Source organism: Crotalus tigris, unplaced genomic scaffold, assembly GCF_016545835.1.
Source record: "Crotalus tigris isolate CLP2741 ecotype Arizona unplaced genomic scaffold, ASM1654583v1 scf7180000024282.1769268, whole genome shotgun sequence".
Taxonomy (NCBI): Eukaryota; Metazoa; Chordata; class Lepidosauria; order Squamata; family Viperidae; genus Crotalus; species Crotalus tigris.
The window spans coordinates 656,225-672,104 of NW_024100454.1; the positions used below are offsets into that span (position 1 = coordinate 656,225).

Sequence of the window (15,880 nt, forward strand, 5' to 3'; positions counted from 1 at the left end):
TTTTAAAAAATAAATACCGTATATTCCGGCGTATAAGACGACTTTTGAGAGCGATGAAACAGCCTCCGAACTCGGGGGTCGTCTTATACGCCGAGTCATAACGTTTATTTATTTATTTATTATTTCCGGCGTATAAGATGACGTTCTAGGCATACGACTCGGTGTCGATCATCTTATACGCCGGAAATGACGTCATTTCCGGTGTATAAGATGATCGACACCGAGTCGCATGCCTAGAAAGTCATCTTATACGCCGGAAATAACGTTATAAACTACGTTTATTTCCAGCGTATAAGATGACTTTCTAGGCATGCGACTCGGTGTCGATCATCTTATACGCCGGAAATGACGTTATTTCCGGCGTATAAGATGATCGACACCGAGTCGCATGCCTAGAAAGTCATCTTATACGCCGGAAATGACCTCATTTCTGGCGTATAAGATGATCGACGCCGAGTCGCATGCCTAGAAAGTCGTCTTATATGCGACTCGGCGTCGATCGTCTTGCGACCCGGCGTCGAACTCGGGGGTCGTCTTATACGCCGGGTCGCCTAATACGCCGGCATATACGGTAAATAAAATGACAACAAATTTATATCAAGGAGTTGCTGTTCAGCCCTTTATTGTTGGATGTGGTACTGTTTCTTTTAAGTCAAGTTTGAATCTTATGGATTTCATGGTCACAGCCCTGCAATATCCAGATCAATAGTATGAAGGTGGTTGCCATTTTTGTTTTTCTGAATGTTTCCTGATTTCTTGTCTAACTTACAATTTTGCTGTCAACGCTGCTAATATTGAATATTCTTGCTTTGACAATATATGCAGAACTGTCTGGTATTTTTAGAGTTAAAGCAGGTGACAGTGAAAGGGGAGGAGAATATAAGGAAAGCCCGGGGAAAAAGAAACGGAAGTGAATCTTTGCCCTCCAAGTTAAGTTGAAGATGTGAATCATGACCCCAAAATAGGGGAGGGGAAATGCCTGGAATGTTATGTGCAAAGGAAGGGAAATTCAGATCTTAGCATTTCCACCTTGCCACGCTGACATCTCTGTAATACTAATAAAGGCTTTTTAGGTTAAAAAAAAATGCCTGAAGGCTCTTTGAAGTGTTTTGTTAATCAGACACATGACATCTGCATTCCCTGATTGTTTTCCATTCAGGAAATCAGCTTCGTTTTTAAACTAGATAGGTCAACAGGGATTCTGCTAGGACAAGGCCTTGGTTAACCCTCCTTTCATTATTTAACTTCCATCTACCCACTGGGCATTTGCATCTGTTGTTATGCGGTATAGAATAAAATCCTGCTTGAAATTGACTTCTGTCGTTTTGGTTTATTTCTGCATGACTTTTCATCTCACTTCACAAACTGGAAAAAAAAAAATCCACCAGGCACAATTCATGCAATCCTGTGAATTCTTTTTCTCTGTGGCTCTGTTAATTTCATCTTTCTCTGAAAAAAAGAAAGGGCTTGCCCTGTATTCCCCGAATCTTCCAGGAAGCACGTTAAAAATTAGATCACTGCTAGGAACCTATGTATATTTGGGTCTCCTGTTTATGTTGCTGTCTATGTAAAACGGGCACAGCTTGCCTGGAAAGATGCAGTGACATGCATTTATTTAAGATGCATTAATGTCTTTTTTGTAAAGAACTTCAGTTTGTCTATTATATCCAAGAAGGGGAAAAACTTGTGTTTCCAAGGCATGGTATGCACTCATTGTCCAAAGCTATCTACAAAACCAAAAAATCCAGGATCTAAATGTATTGCTTTTATTTTGTAGGTTGGTGCAAAAAGAACCCCTGTCCCCCCTCTCCCCAATGCACAAGTAGTATGAGAGAGGAAGTCATTAAGAATATAAGGATTGTTTTGCTGGATGAAAGCAAAAAAAAAAAAAAAACTGTTTCAAAGCAAGTCTGGGTCTACTTCTACGAAATTCACACATTAAGCATAAAAAATAAGCTTCTCTTGCTCTTTGCTCAACCTCAGGATGAATCAGATCCAGTGGTTAAGGCTGATTCTGTTGTTTTGGCTCTCCAAACAGAAAATCATCTAAAGACTTTCCTCCTTCCCAGGCAGTGGATTTACAGCAGTACTAGAGATATATGAGAATTGATAGAAGAGAATATTTGTAGAAGAGTGGAACTTTGGTTGTTGTTTCGCAGACGTTTCATTACCAAACTATCCCTCGACTTACAACAGCTCATTTAGTGACCATTCAAAGTTACAAGGGCATTGATAAAAGTGACTTATGACCATTTTTCACACTTATGATCGTTGCAGCATCCCCATGGTCATGTGATCAAAATTCAGACACTTGGCAACTGACTTGTATTTATGACGGTTGCAGTATCCCTAAGTCATGTGATCACCTTTTTGCCAGTCAGTGAGGAAGCCAGAGTCACTTAATAACCCTGTCACTAACTCAGCAACTGCAGTGATTCACTTAACTGTGGCAAGAAAGGTCGTAAAATGGGGCAAAATTCACTTAATGAATGTCTCACATAGCAACAGAAATTTTGGGTTCAATTGTGTTCATAATTTGAAGACTACCTGTAGTATCATCAGTGCTGGAGGGGATTGGGGTTTGCTCTCATTTTATATTCTAGTGGCTTGCCCTGTCAGTGTTAATGAGAGTGGCATTGGTGATTCCTTGATTAGGCTATTGTTTATTGTTAGCTTGTTTGTCTGAGTTGGTAGAATTTTCTGCTTTCCATGACAAACACCAATAATCAACTGCTTAAGGCAGCCTCCTCACCTCTGATCTATCTTATCTATCTGTCTGTCTGTCCATCCGTCCGACTGATCGACCAACCGACCATCTATCCATCCATCCAATTTAGGTAGCTGCCCATCTCAAGGAGTGACTCACGGCCAACAGAATTAAAATAGAGCAAAAACAATAACAAACATTATAAGAATTAAAAACACCAGCAGCAGAGAAATGGGAACTCCAATGACAGGGTTAGAACTTTTCAGAAAAAAATGTTTTTTAGCAAGTTTTATAAAAATGAGTATATGCAGATAGACCATTTAAGTTGAGTAAAATAAAAATCCATTTCATGGAAAAGTGGCCCAAGAGCAGCCCAGAATGAATACAAGATTTAGAAATGTACAGTGAGTTTCAGTAACACAAATTGCAACCATCTGTGCTCATCATCTCTTTCTGTTCCATAGCCAGGTTTTCTTTGTGCACCCATTTGTATTTTTATCTGCTCTGCTATTCCACATTTAACACTGAAGCTCTCCAGCTATTAGCATGCTACTCCTTTTCTAATATTCACCTTGTGCTTTGGCCAGTTTCTGCTGTGGTTGCTCTGGTGCTCTTAACAATAGGGTGATATACAGAAATCTAGGATGCAGTCTCCAATCCCGAGATGATATTCCTTACAGGGACTGGTAATTCATTCACGGGTCTGGCTTGTCAGGGGCAAATTATAATTGGTCCTCAATTTATTCTTATCTGTGCGGGCTGGCCACATTCAAGTAATTGAGGAGCTATGAGGGCTCTCCAGAATGAAATTACATCTTGATAGCTTAATACACCATAATAGATAGGCCAGCATTGAATCAGTTGTTTCCTTTAAGGGAAAAAAGGGAATAAAAATGATTAAAGGAAAGAAGGGCATAGAACTTTACAACTGGAGAAAAATTTGTTGGTGTTTATTCTTTCAAAGAGCTAAATAGTGGGATATGTTAGATTTTATTATTAACAATAAGTAAAGCTATTGACACAATAATGTTAGGAGCTCAAGAGCTATGCAGTAGATGGAGGATGGTGTTGCTATGCAGCGGCATCCAAAATCCATGCTAATTGGAAATTTATTTAATTAACAAATTTGTATTGTCACACATCTCACCAAAGGCAACAATGCACAATGTGAATACTTGATTAGCTGTAATTCCATGAATGCAGGTAGCAATCAATTTAGTAGTACTTATTTCTGAACAAGCTGCTATTGTGAATTAGAAGATTAAATTACAATTAGTGACTTGGCAGGTCCAGAAATTTTAGAAGTGCACTGAGGCATTATTGCTGAGGTGGAACATTCTCCAGCAAAGAGTGCTTTAAATTTCCTTTTAAAAATATATATTTTCCTGTGTCCTGACAATAGTCAGTATATATCTAATCATGAAGTTGGATCAGTAATATGTAGCATTATTCATTGGTGTCTTCCAGGCTGCATCAAAGTACTAAAAATGTCCATGGGAGCTTTGTGGCAGAAGTTGTATAATTTTCCTTCTTAATTTTTGCACAAGCTACTTGCATCTGCTTCTTTTGCTTAGTATCATTTAAAAAGAAATATCTTTTATGAGACCCTGTTAGAAAATAAAAACAATTAAGTGGGGCAGTGTTAGTTGTCCCTTGTTTATGAAACAATCATGCACAGTGATGAAGTTACGCTACATGAAACTAAGGGCAATTGTTCTCGCATTTCTAATGAATGTTTACCCCATTCTTCATTGCAGTTCCAAAACACAACAGAAAATTAGGAACCAAAACAGGTATCTTTTGTGAGATCTTCCACATTGACCTAAGCACAACTTTTGGGTGAATAGTGAGTTGGACTGTTTATAACATGGAGGAAGAGAGATAGCCCAGGTTTACCTGGTAATACATAATACAGTTGGTCCTCTACTTATGACCACAATTGAGTTCAGAATTTATGTTGCTAAGTGAGAAGTTTGTTAAATGAGATAGGTCCCATTTTCTTGCCACATTTATTAAGTGAATCACTGCAGTTGTTAAATTAGTAATACAGTTGTTAAGTGAATCTGGCTTCCCCACTGACTTTGATTGTCAGAAAATTGCAAAAGATGATCACATGATCCTGGGATACTGCAACCGTCATAAATATGAACCAGTTGCCTAGCATCCAAATGTAAATCACGTGACCATGGGGATGCTGCAACAGTCATACGTGTAAAAAATGGTCATAAGTCATTTTTTTTCAGTACCATTGTAACTTCGAACAGTCACTAAACAAACTGTTGTCGAGGACTACCTATAGTCAGGCTCTCTGGGTTTAGGAGATCAATAACAATGTATCGATCAGGTTCTTGAAGATGGTTGCCTGCAGGCAAGGCTTCCTTAGCACAACGGTTCAGAAGTGGGACATGGCAAAATATGTGATGCCTGTAAAATGATTAAAGATCATTTTGGAAAATTTTTTAAAAAGGCAACTTTGTCAAAAATGCGCTGTTGAACTCTACATACCACAATAGCTAAAATGGAATAGAAGGAAGACATTGGAAGAGCTTAGAGATACATTAATAAAAAATATAAACCGTAACTACATATTAGTTGGTTATATCTTTTTATCAGACTCATCTTAGAATGACTATGAACATAAAGATTTAAAAGATTCTTACAAACATAACATGGAAGGGCCGTAATCTTTCTCCTACTATTACTATCTCTATTAATACTACTATTTTTTTCTGTTAACCACTGCAATTATATTTGGTTTGCCCTACTCTTCTCTTATATAATTTCATTAATATTACAATCAGTGTGTTATATCTATTTAACATTATTATATATAAAATCTTTATTTCTGGACACTTTTATCAGCTTAATTCAGATGAAGATCAAGTTCTGTGGAAATGTTTTCTCAAGGAATATTTCCTTCTTCTTAGACAAAATTTTCCATAGCAACAAAGTCTGTCAGAGGTTTTACTAAATTAATTCTTGAAGCTTGAATCCAGCATTTGAAACAATTCTGTTTAGGCAGCAAAACAATATATTTTTCTTGTTCAGTCTTCTTGAAAAATACTTAAGTTTTTCTTAGGTCTTGGTATAGACAGTATCACATTTAACTTCTTTCACAAAAGGGTTCAAGTGTATGATAACACATTTTAACATTTTAAATATAAGTTTGACATTTAAATTAAATTATTATCTTTGCAACCCATCAATCATTTAAAAAAATAAAAATCATAGTCTTGTGGATTCTTGTTGGCTATTAGTACCTTATGAAAAACAGATACATACAGTAGAATATAGGAATGGTATAAATATTTTGGAAAGGACTATAATGAACTTATGTGTCCATACAGGGTATAAATTCCTAATTTCTGTAATGCAATGCAAAATAACTCCATGAAACAAAAGGAATTTCCTTTTTCAGTTTCTGTACTGCAGTTGGGAATGTGTAGGTTGCTCCCTGCACATGTCAGAATGCCTAAGAGATGAAATGGAAATTCTATAAATACTTAAAGATAGTTGTAACTACCCTGGATGGAGTTAGAATCTTTCGGATGGTGTTCTTCTTTAGCCGGTTCATAAATGCAATAAAAAAGCAACATGTTTTCCTGAGATAATTTTCCAGTGCATGTACTTTACATGTTGCAACCTGTTAGCCATCAGCACTCGTTCCCAACCAAATGTGTTGTGAAATATCTCCCAGGAGACCACGGCCACCAATGAAGTAGTTAAATCTGAGTTGCTTGTTTAGATGGTCTTTGGAAGATCCCGGAGATCACTGTAGGCTGAGTTTCCTGAAGCTCACAAAAAAAGCAAGCAGTAGAAAAGTGTGCTCATTTCAAATAAGAATTGTTTTCAATATTTATCTGAAGATTTATTCAGTGTGAATTTTTGCTAACTCCTTTTCCAATCACATCACAATTGCTGTCATGTTAAAATGCTGATTTCTCTTCCTGAATTCTGGAAGTATTTTCTCTGAGGATTAATGAGTAGAGTTTTGTGATTTGGGGTTTATTTTTGTTGTGTATTGGTAGAATACCTATACTAATGCAGACAAGCTACTGGAAGCAGCAGAGCAACTGGCCCAGACTGGGGAATGTGATCCTGAAGAGATTTACAAAGCAGCACGGCATCTAGAAGTCCGGATTCAGGACTTCGTTAGGAGAGTGGAACAGAGGAAACTTCTTTTGGATATGTCTGTCTCCTTCCATACTCATACCAAAGAGGTAAGATGCCTGAAATGTAACAGAAATTCAGATACTGTTGGATACTGTATATTTCACGTATGGAACATAGCAAAAAATGTCCATATTGCTCAAGGCATATCAGAATAAACTTAGATTATATAAAATTAAAGCTTAGAAAACCTGCCAAATTATATAATTGTTACAAGTCTCCCTATTGGAGTTGCAGCATAACTATAAAAGAAAGTAGAATCAGTAGAAATGTTCTCTGTCTAGCTGAACTTCCATAATAAAATAGCAGTGTGCATGTTAACACTGATTACTGATTACTAATATTTAGTGTTCGTGTGAAGTTTATATGCAATGGAGTAGACCCTTCATCTGTATTGTGTAACTGGAATATCAACAAGTAGGTTTCTTCTCAGAATGTTTTTTCATTAAAAATATATTCAGTTTCCTCCCTCTCTTTACATCCATCATTTCATGTCCTTCACTGATCTGGAGAATTCTCTGAAGAAGCATAAATGTCTGCAAGAGGAATTGATAAACTTTTCTTTTTTGAATATAATGGACCAGGCTACGTGGAAGCTCATCCGCATGGAGAAAAAAGATCTGCTTTATGGTTTGAGTTCTTTAAAAGACAATGTCATTATTGTTTCTTAAATTTCTTAGGCAGTTGAATTTTAATGAAGCATCTCTCTGCTTTGCCACTGTTTCTAACAAGTATCGGCTAAAGGAGCTAACTTTGATTCCATTCTATCCAAAGTAGGTTCTGCAGATATGTCCCTTTCAATTTTCTGTGGCTTCCTTAGGACTAGACTAAATGCTGTTTTAATACAAGTGAACAATGTTCAAAATGTATAAAAATAGGACACTTTTTCAGCAGACTTAGAGGACATTGAAACTAAGAGCCTGAGGGTATAACTAAAGCATACTCTACATTTTTCCATTTTCAAACCAAAGGCCTTCAAGTAACTGTGAAAACAGGATTGGGTACTATAAACAAATAATGTGTAAAAATTATAAACAATTTTATTGCAGTCATTAACCTGCAAGTGGGAAATAAATATGTTAATATCCAAAGTTGAACTGACAATATCAGAATAGTGAGGTTAAATGCATATAAAGAATTTTGACTAAAAAACAACAACATAAACAGAGGATGCTATTTGTTCCAGCACTCATGTGCAATAAAAGAGAAAGAATTAAGTTCCATTATCACAGAAGTATAAGCTTTAAAATGATAACATAACATTGAGGTAAATATCAATAAGTAAAGCAATAAAATCACCCAGAAGAAATTTGGGGATTATAAATTGCATATATTATTCCCTGTCAAACCTGAAAATAATGTAATATAATAATTGATATAGCAAGTACATACCAAGAAATAAACACCTTTAAGGGGATAAGTATTGTAACTGAGGGTATGTGCTGGAACTGGACCTTATCAGGGGTTGCCACAAAGAAGAGGGAGTCAAGCTATTTTTCAAAGCACCTGAAGGCAGGACAAGAAGCAATGGATGGAAACTAATCAAGGAAAGAAGCAACCTAGAACTAAGAAGAAATTTCCTGACAGTTAGAACAATTAATCAGTGGAACAACCTGCCTCCAGATGCTGTGAATGCTCCAACACTGGAAGTTTTTAAGAAGAGATTGGACAACCATTTGTCCGAAATGGTATAGGATTTCCTGCCTAAGAAGGGGGTTGGACTAGAAGACCTCCAAGGTCCCTTCCAACTCTCTTATTCTATTCTATTCTATTCTATTCTATTCTATTCTATTCTATTCTATTCTATTCTATTCTATTCTATTCTATTCTGTGACACATCGTGTGGTGGGAGGCAAGTGATAAACAGCTTTTAATTGTGGACAGAAGGTAGATTTCTTTCATGATTCATGTATCACATTGATATGGACTGGCTTCAGACATCACATTTATTTATTTACTTATTTTATATTCTGCCTTTATTATTTTTATAAACAACTCAAACATATCTAATACTCTTTCTTCCTCCTATTTTCCTCACAACAACAGCCCTGGGAGGTGAGTTGGGCTGAGAGAGAGCGATTGACCCAAGGTCATCTAACTGGCATTTATTCCCAAGGAGGGACTAGAACTCAGTTTCCTGGTTTCAAGCTTGGTGCCTAACTAACTAACCACCACTATTTAGTTATACTTTTCAACCATGGTTTGTTGAATGTCACAATTGGTTGGCTTTATGCATTGTGCTTAACCCAAGCTGACCCAACCATATTATGGCAGATCATGATTTGTCAAACACACAGATTGCTTAATTGCAAGTTTCAGGTGCATGCTCCTATAACCAAGACCCATTATTACTTTATTATTACAAATGGAGATCCAGCTCAGTCTAGTGGTTAAAGCACCAGGCCAGAAAGCAAGAGACCATTGGTTCATGTCCCACCTTATGCAGGAAAACCAGTGGGGTAACCTTAGGCCAGTCATCTTTCTCAGCCCAGCCCATCTCACAGGGTTGTTGTTGTTATGGGGAAAATAGGAAGAGGAATGTTTGTTGGATATGTTTGCCCCTTGAATTATTTGTAAAAATAATGAAAGTAGGATATGGATGGATGGATGGATGGATGGATGGATGGATGGATGGATGGATGGATGGAAAACCTACACTACAACTGTCTTTATATTGAATTGTGCTCTGTGGCATTATTTTCCTTCTAATAGTCTGAATAAATAGTTCAGAATGACAGAATTGGAAGGGACCTTGGAGGTCTTCTAGTCCAACCCCCTGCTCAGGCAGGAAGCCCTATACCATTTCAGACAAATGGTTGTCCAGTCTCTTCTTAAAAACTTCCAGTGTTGGAGCATTCAAAGCTTCTGGAGGCAGGTTGTTCCACTGATTAATTGTTCTAACTATCAGGAAGTTTCTCCTTAGTTCTAGGTTGCTTCTCTCCTTGATTAGTTTCCATCCGTTGCTTCTTGTCCTGCCTTCAGGTGCTTTGGAGAATAGCTTGACTCCTTCTTCTTTGTGGCCACCCCTGAGATATTGGAACACTGCTATCATGTCCTCCCTCATCCTTCTCTTCATTAAGTAGACATACCCAATTCCAGCAACCGTTCCTCATATGTTTTAGTCTCCAGTCCCCTAATCATCTTTGTTGCTCCTCAACATTGTTGATAATATATAACAGTTCAGTGATAATAGAGAAGCTAATTAGTTCAAATGAATTTTTATTTTGTCAGAAAAGAAACAGGAAAACATCAAAAGTTTTCAAAGACTGACTTTGAATGATTTTTTTTAGGTTAACTTTGCAGACAGCAGAAGTCAGCAGAAGTCACATAAAGAGTCCTGTGGCATGTTTGACTATTGATAAGATGGAACAGAAAGAAAACATGTACATGCTGGACTGGCTGCATTCCTTTACTAAAAGTCTGAGGAATGTTCCTAGGCAGAGGAAATGGTGGAAACTTTATAGTTCTTCCAGATAGCTTAATAAGACTTATTTTGAGCAGAACCCTGCATCTCTTAACAGCCTCAAATTCAGCTATCAATTATCACTGTTCAGAATTGAAAAAAAAAATCTCTTACCATAGAATTTATATAGCAGTTCCTGCTCTTAATTTTCTCTAGATTTATGACAGCCTATTAAAAGGGCATCTTGCCAGGCATTCTTTAAAAAGTCACAGTTTCACAGTATCTGACTTTCTCATGACATTATTTAATATGAGGTGCATAAAATGTAAATGTATTATGATTGTTTACTTGGATCTTTGTTCATTGATGGAAAGTATAACTCCCTTAAATACCTGGGCTTTTTAGGAACTTTTTTTCTTGATGAATGCACAAAGAGATAATAGAAGAAATAATAGCCAGGAATTAATGTTTTCTTAAAGCTATAAGTCATAGAAAGATTTTATATAGGTTGAGGAATTATAAGTTGACCATTTTTATTATTGCTCTTTAAAGGAGTGAGCACTTTCCTGGGTACCCTTAAGTTTTTCTTAAAAATGGCAAATTATTGCTAACCTGATATCCTGACTGCTTAGAATTAATGGATCAATCTGGAACATATTGATATTCAACATCATTGTTGAAAATGTCAGGCCAAATGCACGTCAGCATTTAACTTTCTCAAGGGCACTGGACTTCAGTACCAAAGCATAGCTGAAGTCATATTCATCTATTCAGATAGTTCAATAGCAGAGTACTCCTCCATAATGCAAAGTTATATTGGTGTGGTTGCCATAACATATCAGACATTTATTACATTAATTTCAGTAGTGATTCCCAAATAGTCTTAATTGGTAATGTTGCCAGTATTTAATTTGGGGCAGCTAATGTATAAATGGATTATATGCAACTGCATTTCGTAAAGCTACAGAAAGTTGCTTCATAAATTCAAAAGGAAGAAACTGTTTAATATTTTTCTTAACACTTATTTTATAAAGACAATTAGTAAACAATCATTTCACAACGGACTCCAATATGGCATTTGGGCCTAAAGAGCTGCAAGCAGACACCCTGCCATTCACAGTCATCTGCCATTTTTGTTTTGTTGCATACTTTTGTATACAGCTGAGTTTTTTCTTTAATCTGCTCCACTACAACACAGTTTTCTCACTTAAGCAAATCGGCATATGATCTTGCATTCAGGTTTACACCAATAGAGACAGACATTGGTGCAGTCTGAAAATCAGAGACAATCTGATATACTTTGTCTGAAAGAGTTATCTCCTTCACCAAAAGGCTTGTACACCTCCATAGATACCTCTATGAGTGTATTGGATTTAGCTTGGGAAAATGGATCACAGACTCTCGGATTCTGCAATATTTGTCACAGTCAGGTGTCATGTATCATCACGTCTCTTTAAAACTGGGATATGAAAACTCCAATGTACAGGTCTGATCTGACCTGCCAGGCTGAACTGTCTAGATTGTAAAGCTAAATTTAGACTCATAGTATCGGATAAGATAATTTACACCATCAAGACCAAGCACCTGCTCAATTCAGAAATCTAAAGTAAAGTATCTCAGACACCTGATTTCCTCTATTTGAATTCTTCTAACAAAATGAACCAGGTCCTTCTCGACATGACCCTCTTCACTCTACCATATTCAGCATTTCAACATCTTAATTCTGTAATGTTCCTATTTGGGGAAATAAAAGAGCTTCTAAAAATGGCAAGAAATAGTGCTTGCAGACTGTTTCAGCTCCTCTGCACCTTTCATTTCTCAGAAAGATTGGCTAGAAAGTAGAGTGAAGGACTCCTTCTTCTCCTTGTCGTTAGTGTTGATCTTAAAAGAAAGTGAGAGCTAGAAAATCACTTAAGCAAAATACACTACGTATGTTATTATTCAAAGTTAAACCAAGCAATATGGATTTGTAGCTGGCTGACCAGCTGTACTCAGCGTGTGGTCCTCAATGGAACTGCATCTACATGGAGGGAAGTGCATAGTGCCCCAGGGTTCTGTTCTAGGCCCAGTGCTCTTCAACATCTTCATCAATGATAGATGAAGGGAACTCATCAGGGATAGATGGGGAACTCATCAAATTTGCAGACACCAAGCTGACAGGAATAGCCAACATTCCAGAAATTAGGTTAAGATACAGGAGGATCTTGACAGACTTGAATATTGGGCGCTATCTAACAAAATGAAATTCAATGGTGAAACAAGTAAGGTTCTACATTTAGGCAAGAAAAAACAAATGCACAGGTACAGTATAGGTGGTGCCTTGCTCAATAGTGGTAACTGTGAGAGGGATCTTGGAGTCCTAGTGGATAATCACTTAACTATGAGCCAGCAGTGTACTGCAGCTGCCAAAAAAAACAACACAGTGTGTTAGAGAATTTTAATTTCTCTATTGGTGAAAAAATAAATCAGAAGCTCTCACAGTTGACTGCATTTAGCTGATTCAAAATAACTTCTTTATATTCATATAAAATATTTACAATACCATACATTCTTCTTTACAGCAACATAACTCAATTGAAGATTTCTTACAGAGAGATACAGAGACAGACCTGAGACTGGAAATCTGGCTCCTAACTCAATACTGGCTTGCATAGGTCCCACCAGATCTGCATGGACCAGCTCTAGAACTCTTTTTGTTTGTCTTGTGCTACATTTACTAACTGGGAATGCCTTTGACTTCGATGCTTTGCATACTGCACAGTCCAAATATGTTTTGCATCCCTTCAAATTTAGCCCTTCTGCAAAATCTTGCATTTGCTGGAAAACTTTAAAGCTTGCATGGCCAAGTCTTCTATGTAGAAGATGAACACATGAATCATGCTCTGCAACATTCTTAAATATATGGGAACATTGAACCTTTTGTCCCTGCAATACATATAGATTATCTTCCTTTATGCCTTCTGCACAAATATTCCCATTCCTTTTGATGAGAGACTTCCCATTTACAAAAATGATCTCAAAACCTTGTTTGTCTGAATTAGACACACTTAACAAATTATGTTCCATCTCAGGTACACAAAGCACATTGGTAAACTTTGATTCCAAATATGGAATTTTTACATCGCCTTTTCCGATGACTTTTGCTTTCTGGCCATTTGCCAAAGCCATAGCTTCTTGTGCTACTGGAATAAACCTGCAAAATAATTCAGAGTCATTAACAATTGTTTGATTTGCCCCACTATCTATTAGCCACTTGTCTCTGTTGTTGCTATAGCAAACGTTTGCAACACCAAAATGTTCCTTTTGCAAATCAGTCCTTTTTGGTTACACAAATGTCCTTTGCTGCAAATTGTTCCTTTGCAAACAGTTCCTTTTCAGATGGTTGTTTGCTCCACAAATGTAGCAATTCTTTTCTTGCTTAGCTCTCTGCCTGCAAAATGTTTCTTCTTCGGAGACTTGCAGTCTGGACCCCCTCCTCAGGAATTTCACCTCCTGTGACTGCTTCTAAAATGGCGCTTTTCTTCTTCATTAAGCAAACATGCCTTTAAAGCCTCAAAATTTAAGTCTTGCTCTTCTTTACACTCAAATATGACAGAAACTGTGTCCCAGGTTTTATCTAAACTGTTCAATGCCAATAAAACCTCCTGGGACTCAGGGAATTTAATTCCACGTTGTTCTAAGTCCAAAAATAAACTTTGCATTTTATTTAAATGCTGTTCCACAGATTCACCTGGTTACAAACAGGCCCTGTAAAGTTTTCTTGACAATTGCACTATATTGCATGCAGAAACATTCACGTGCACAGCTCTCAACTTCAACCAAATCTCCTTTGCAGTCTTTAAATTTGCAACATTTAGAAATTGTTCATCATCTAAATTGAAGATGAGATAAGCCATTGCTTGAGCATGACTCTTCTGATCAGCAGCTGCAAATACTTGTGGTGGATTTTCTACAATATACCACAGCTCTTTAGCTTTCAGCAAACATTCCATTTTAGCAGCCCACACAATGTAATTCTTCTGGCCTAAATGAGGCACACAGCTTTCTTTAAATTCCATTGTAGCCATTCTGCTAATTCTGCCTTGTTCTTATATTTTCTAAACACAGGCAATTTCTTCCAGCTTTAAATTACAATGCAGTCCTTAGTGAGCTCTGGGCCCATAACCTGTTAGAGAATTTTAATTCCTCTATTGGTGAAAAAATAAATCAGAAGCTCTCACAGTTGACTGCATTTAGCTGATTCAAAGTAACTTCTTTATATTCATATAAAAATATTTACAATACCATACATTCTTCTTTACAGCAACATAGCTCAATTGAAGACTTCTTACAGAGAGATACAGAGACAGACCCGAGACTGGAAATCCAGCTCCTAACTCAATACTCTTTTGCACAGACTCAGTAGCACTTTCTTCACATTGGCTGACTGAGTTACCACATGCCTCTTCCTGCTCATGAATATTCCAACACAGTGCTACGCTGCATTAACAGAGGGATAGAATCAAGATCACATGAAGTATTAATACTACTTTACAATGCCTTGGTAAGGCCACACTTGGAATACTGCATCCAGTTTTGGTCACCACAATTTAAAAAAAGATGTTGAGACTCTAGAAAAAGAATACAGAGAAGAGCAACAAAGATGATCAGGGGACTGGAGGCTAAAACATATGAGGAACAATTGCTGGAATTGGGTATGTCTAGTTTAATGAAGAGAAGGACGAGGGGTGACATGATAGCAGTGTTCCAATATCTCAGGGGCTGCCAGAAAGAAGAGGGAGTCAAGCTATTCTCCAAAGCACCTGAAGGCAGGACAAGAAGCAACGGATGGAAACTAATCAAGGAGAGAAGCAACCTAGAAATAAGGAGAAACTTCCTGACAGAACAATTAATCAGTGGAACAACTTGCCTCCAGAAATTGTGAATGCTCCAACATTGGAAGTTTTTAAGAAGAGACTGGACAGCCATTTGTCTGAAATGGTATAGGGTTTCCTGCCTGAGCAGGGGTTGGACTAGATGATCTCCAAGGTCCCTTCCAACTTTTTTATTATTATTATTATTATTATTATTATTATTATTATTATTATTATTATTATTTTAATTGGGAGACTAGTAGATGAAAATAGGTCATACGCAATATATTAGATCTGAAAGATTATGAATAAACCGAAATTCTGTTACTGAGTTTTGATTGGAAGCCATTGTCTATTTTGCAAATATTGTAAGCTACCCGAAAACACCTATGTGTGATTGGGCGGCTATATAAATTTGCTTAATAAATAAAATAAATAAATATTATGCAAGTGCCTGTCAAGATACTCTGATCAGACGTATTTATGCATGCCCATGTGCATGTATGTCAATGCACAGATTTATTGGGATAGGGATGATCTCCAAAAGTGATTTTATTTTGAGTTTGCTGCTCTATACTGAGAAATTTTCTGAACAAGCCTGTAGGACTTCAGAAAAGCAATCCTACAGAATCAGAAAAGGAGTCCTACAGAGATCCTACAGGAGCCAAAGAATTCTTCAAATCAGTCTCAACATGAGAAATAACAGATAAAAGAGAGATCAAGAGGCTAGAAGAACCCTTGTGGAAT

General features: G+C 37.0%; 1 protein-coding gene across 1 annotated transcript in view; it reads left to right on the plus strand.

Annotated features, from left to right (window-relative positions):
• Nucleotides 1-15,880, plus strand: part of KALRN (kalirin RhoGEF kinase) — a 315,007-nt gene that overhangs the window by 115,791 nt on the left and 183,336 nt on the right. The window contains 1 exon segment of the mRNA XM_039323763.1: nt 6,736-6,927. Coding sequence (XP_039179697.1) covers nt 6,736-6,927 — 192 coding nt within the window.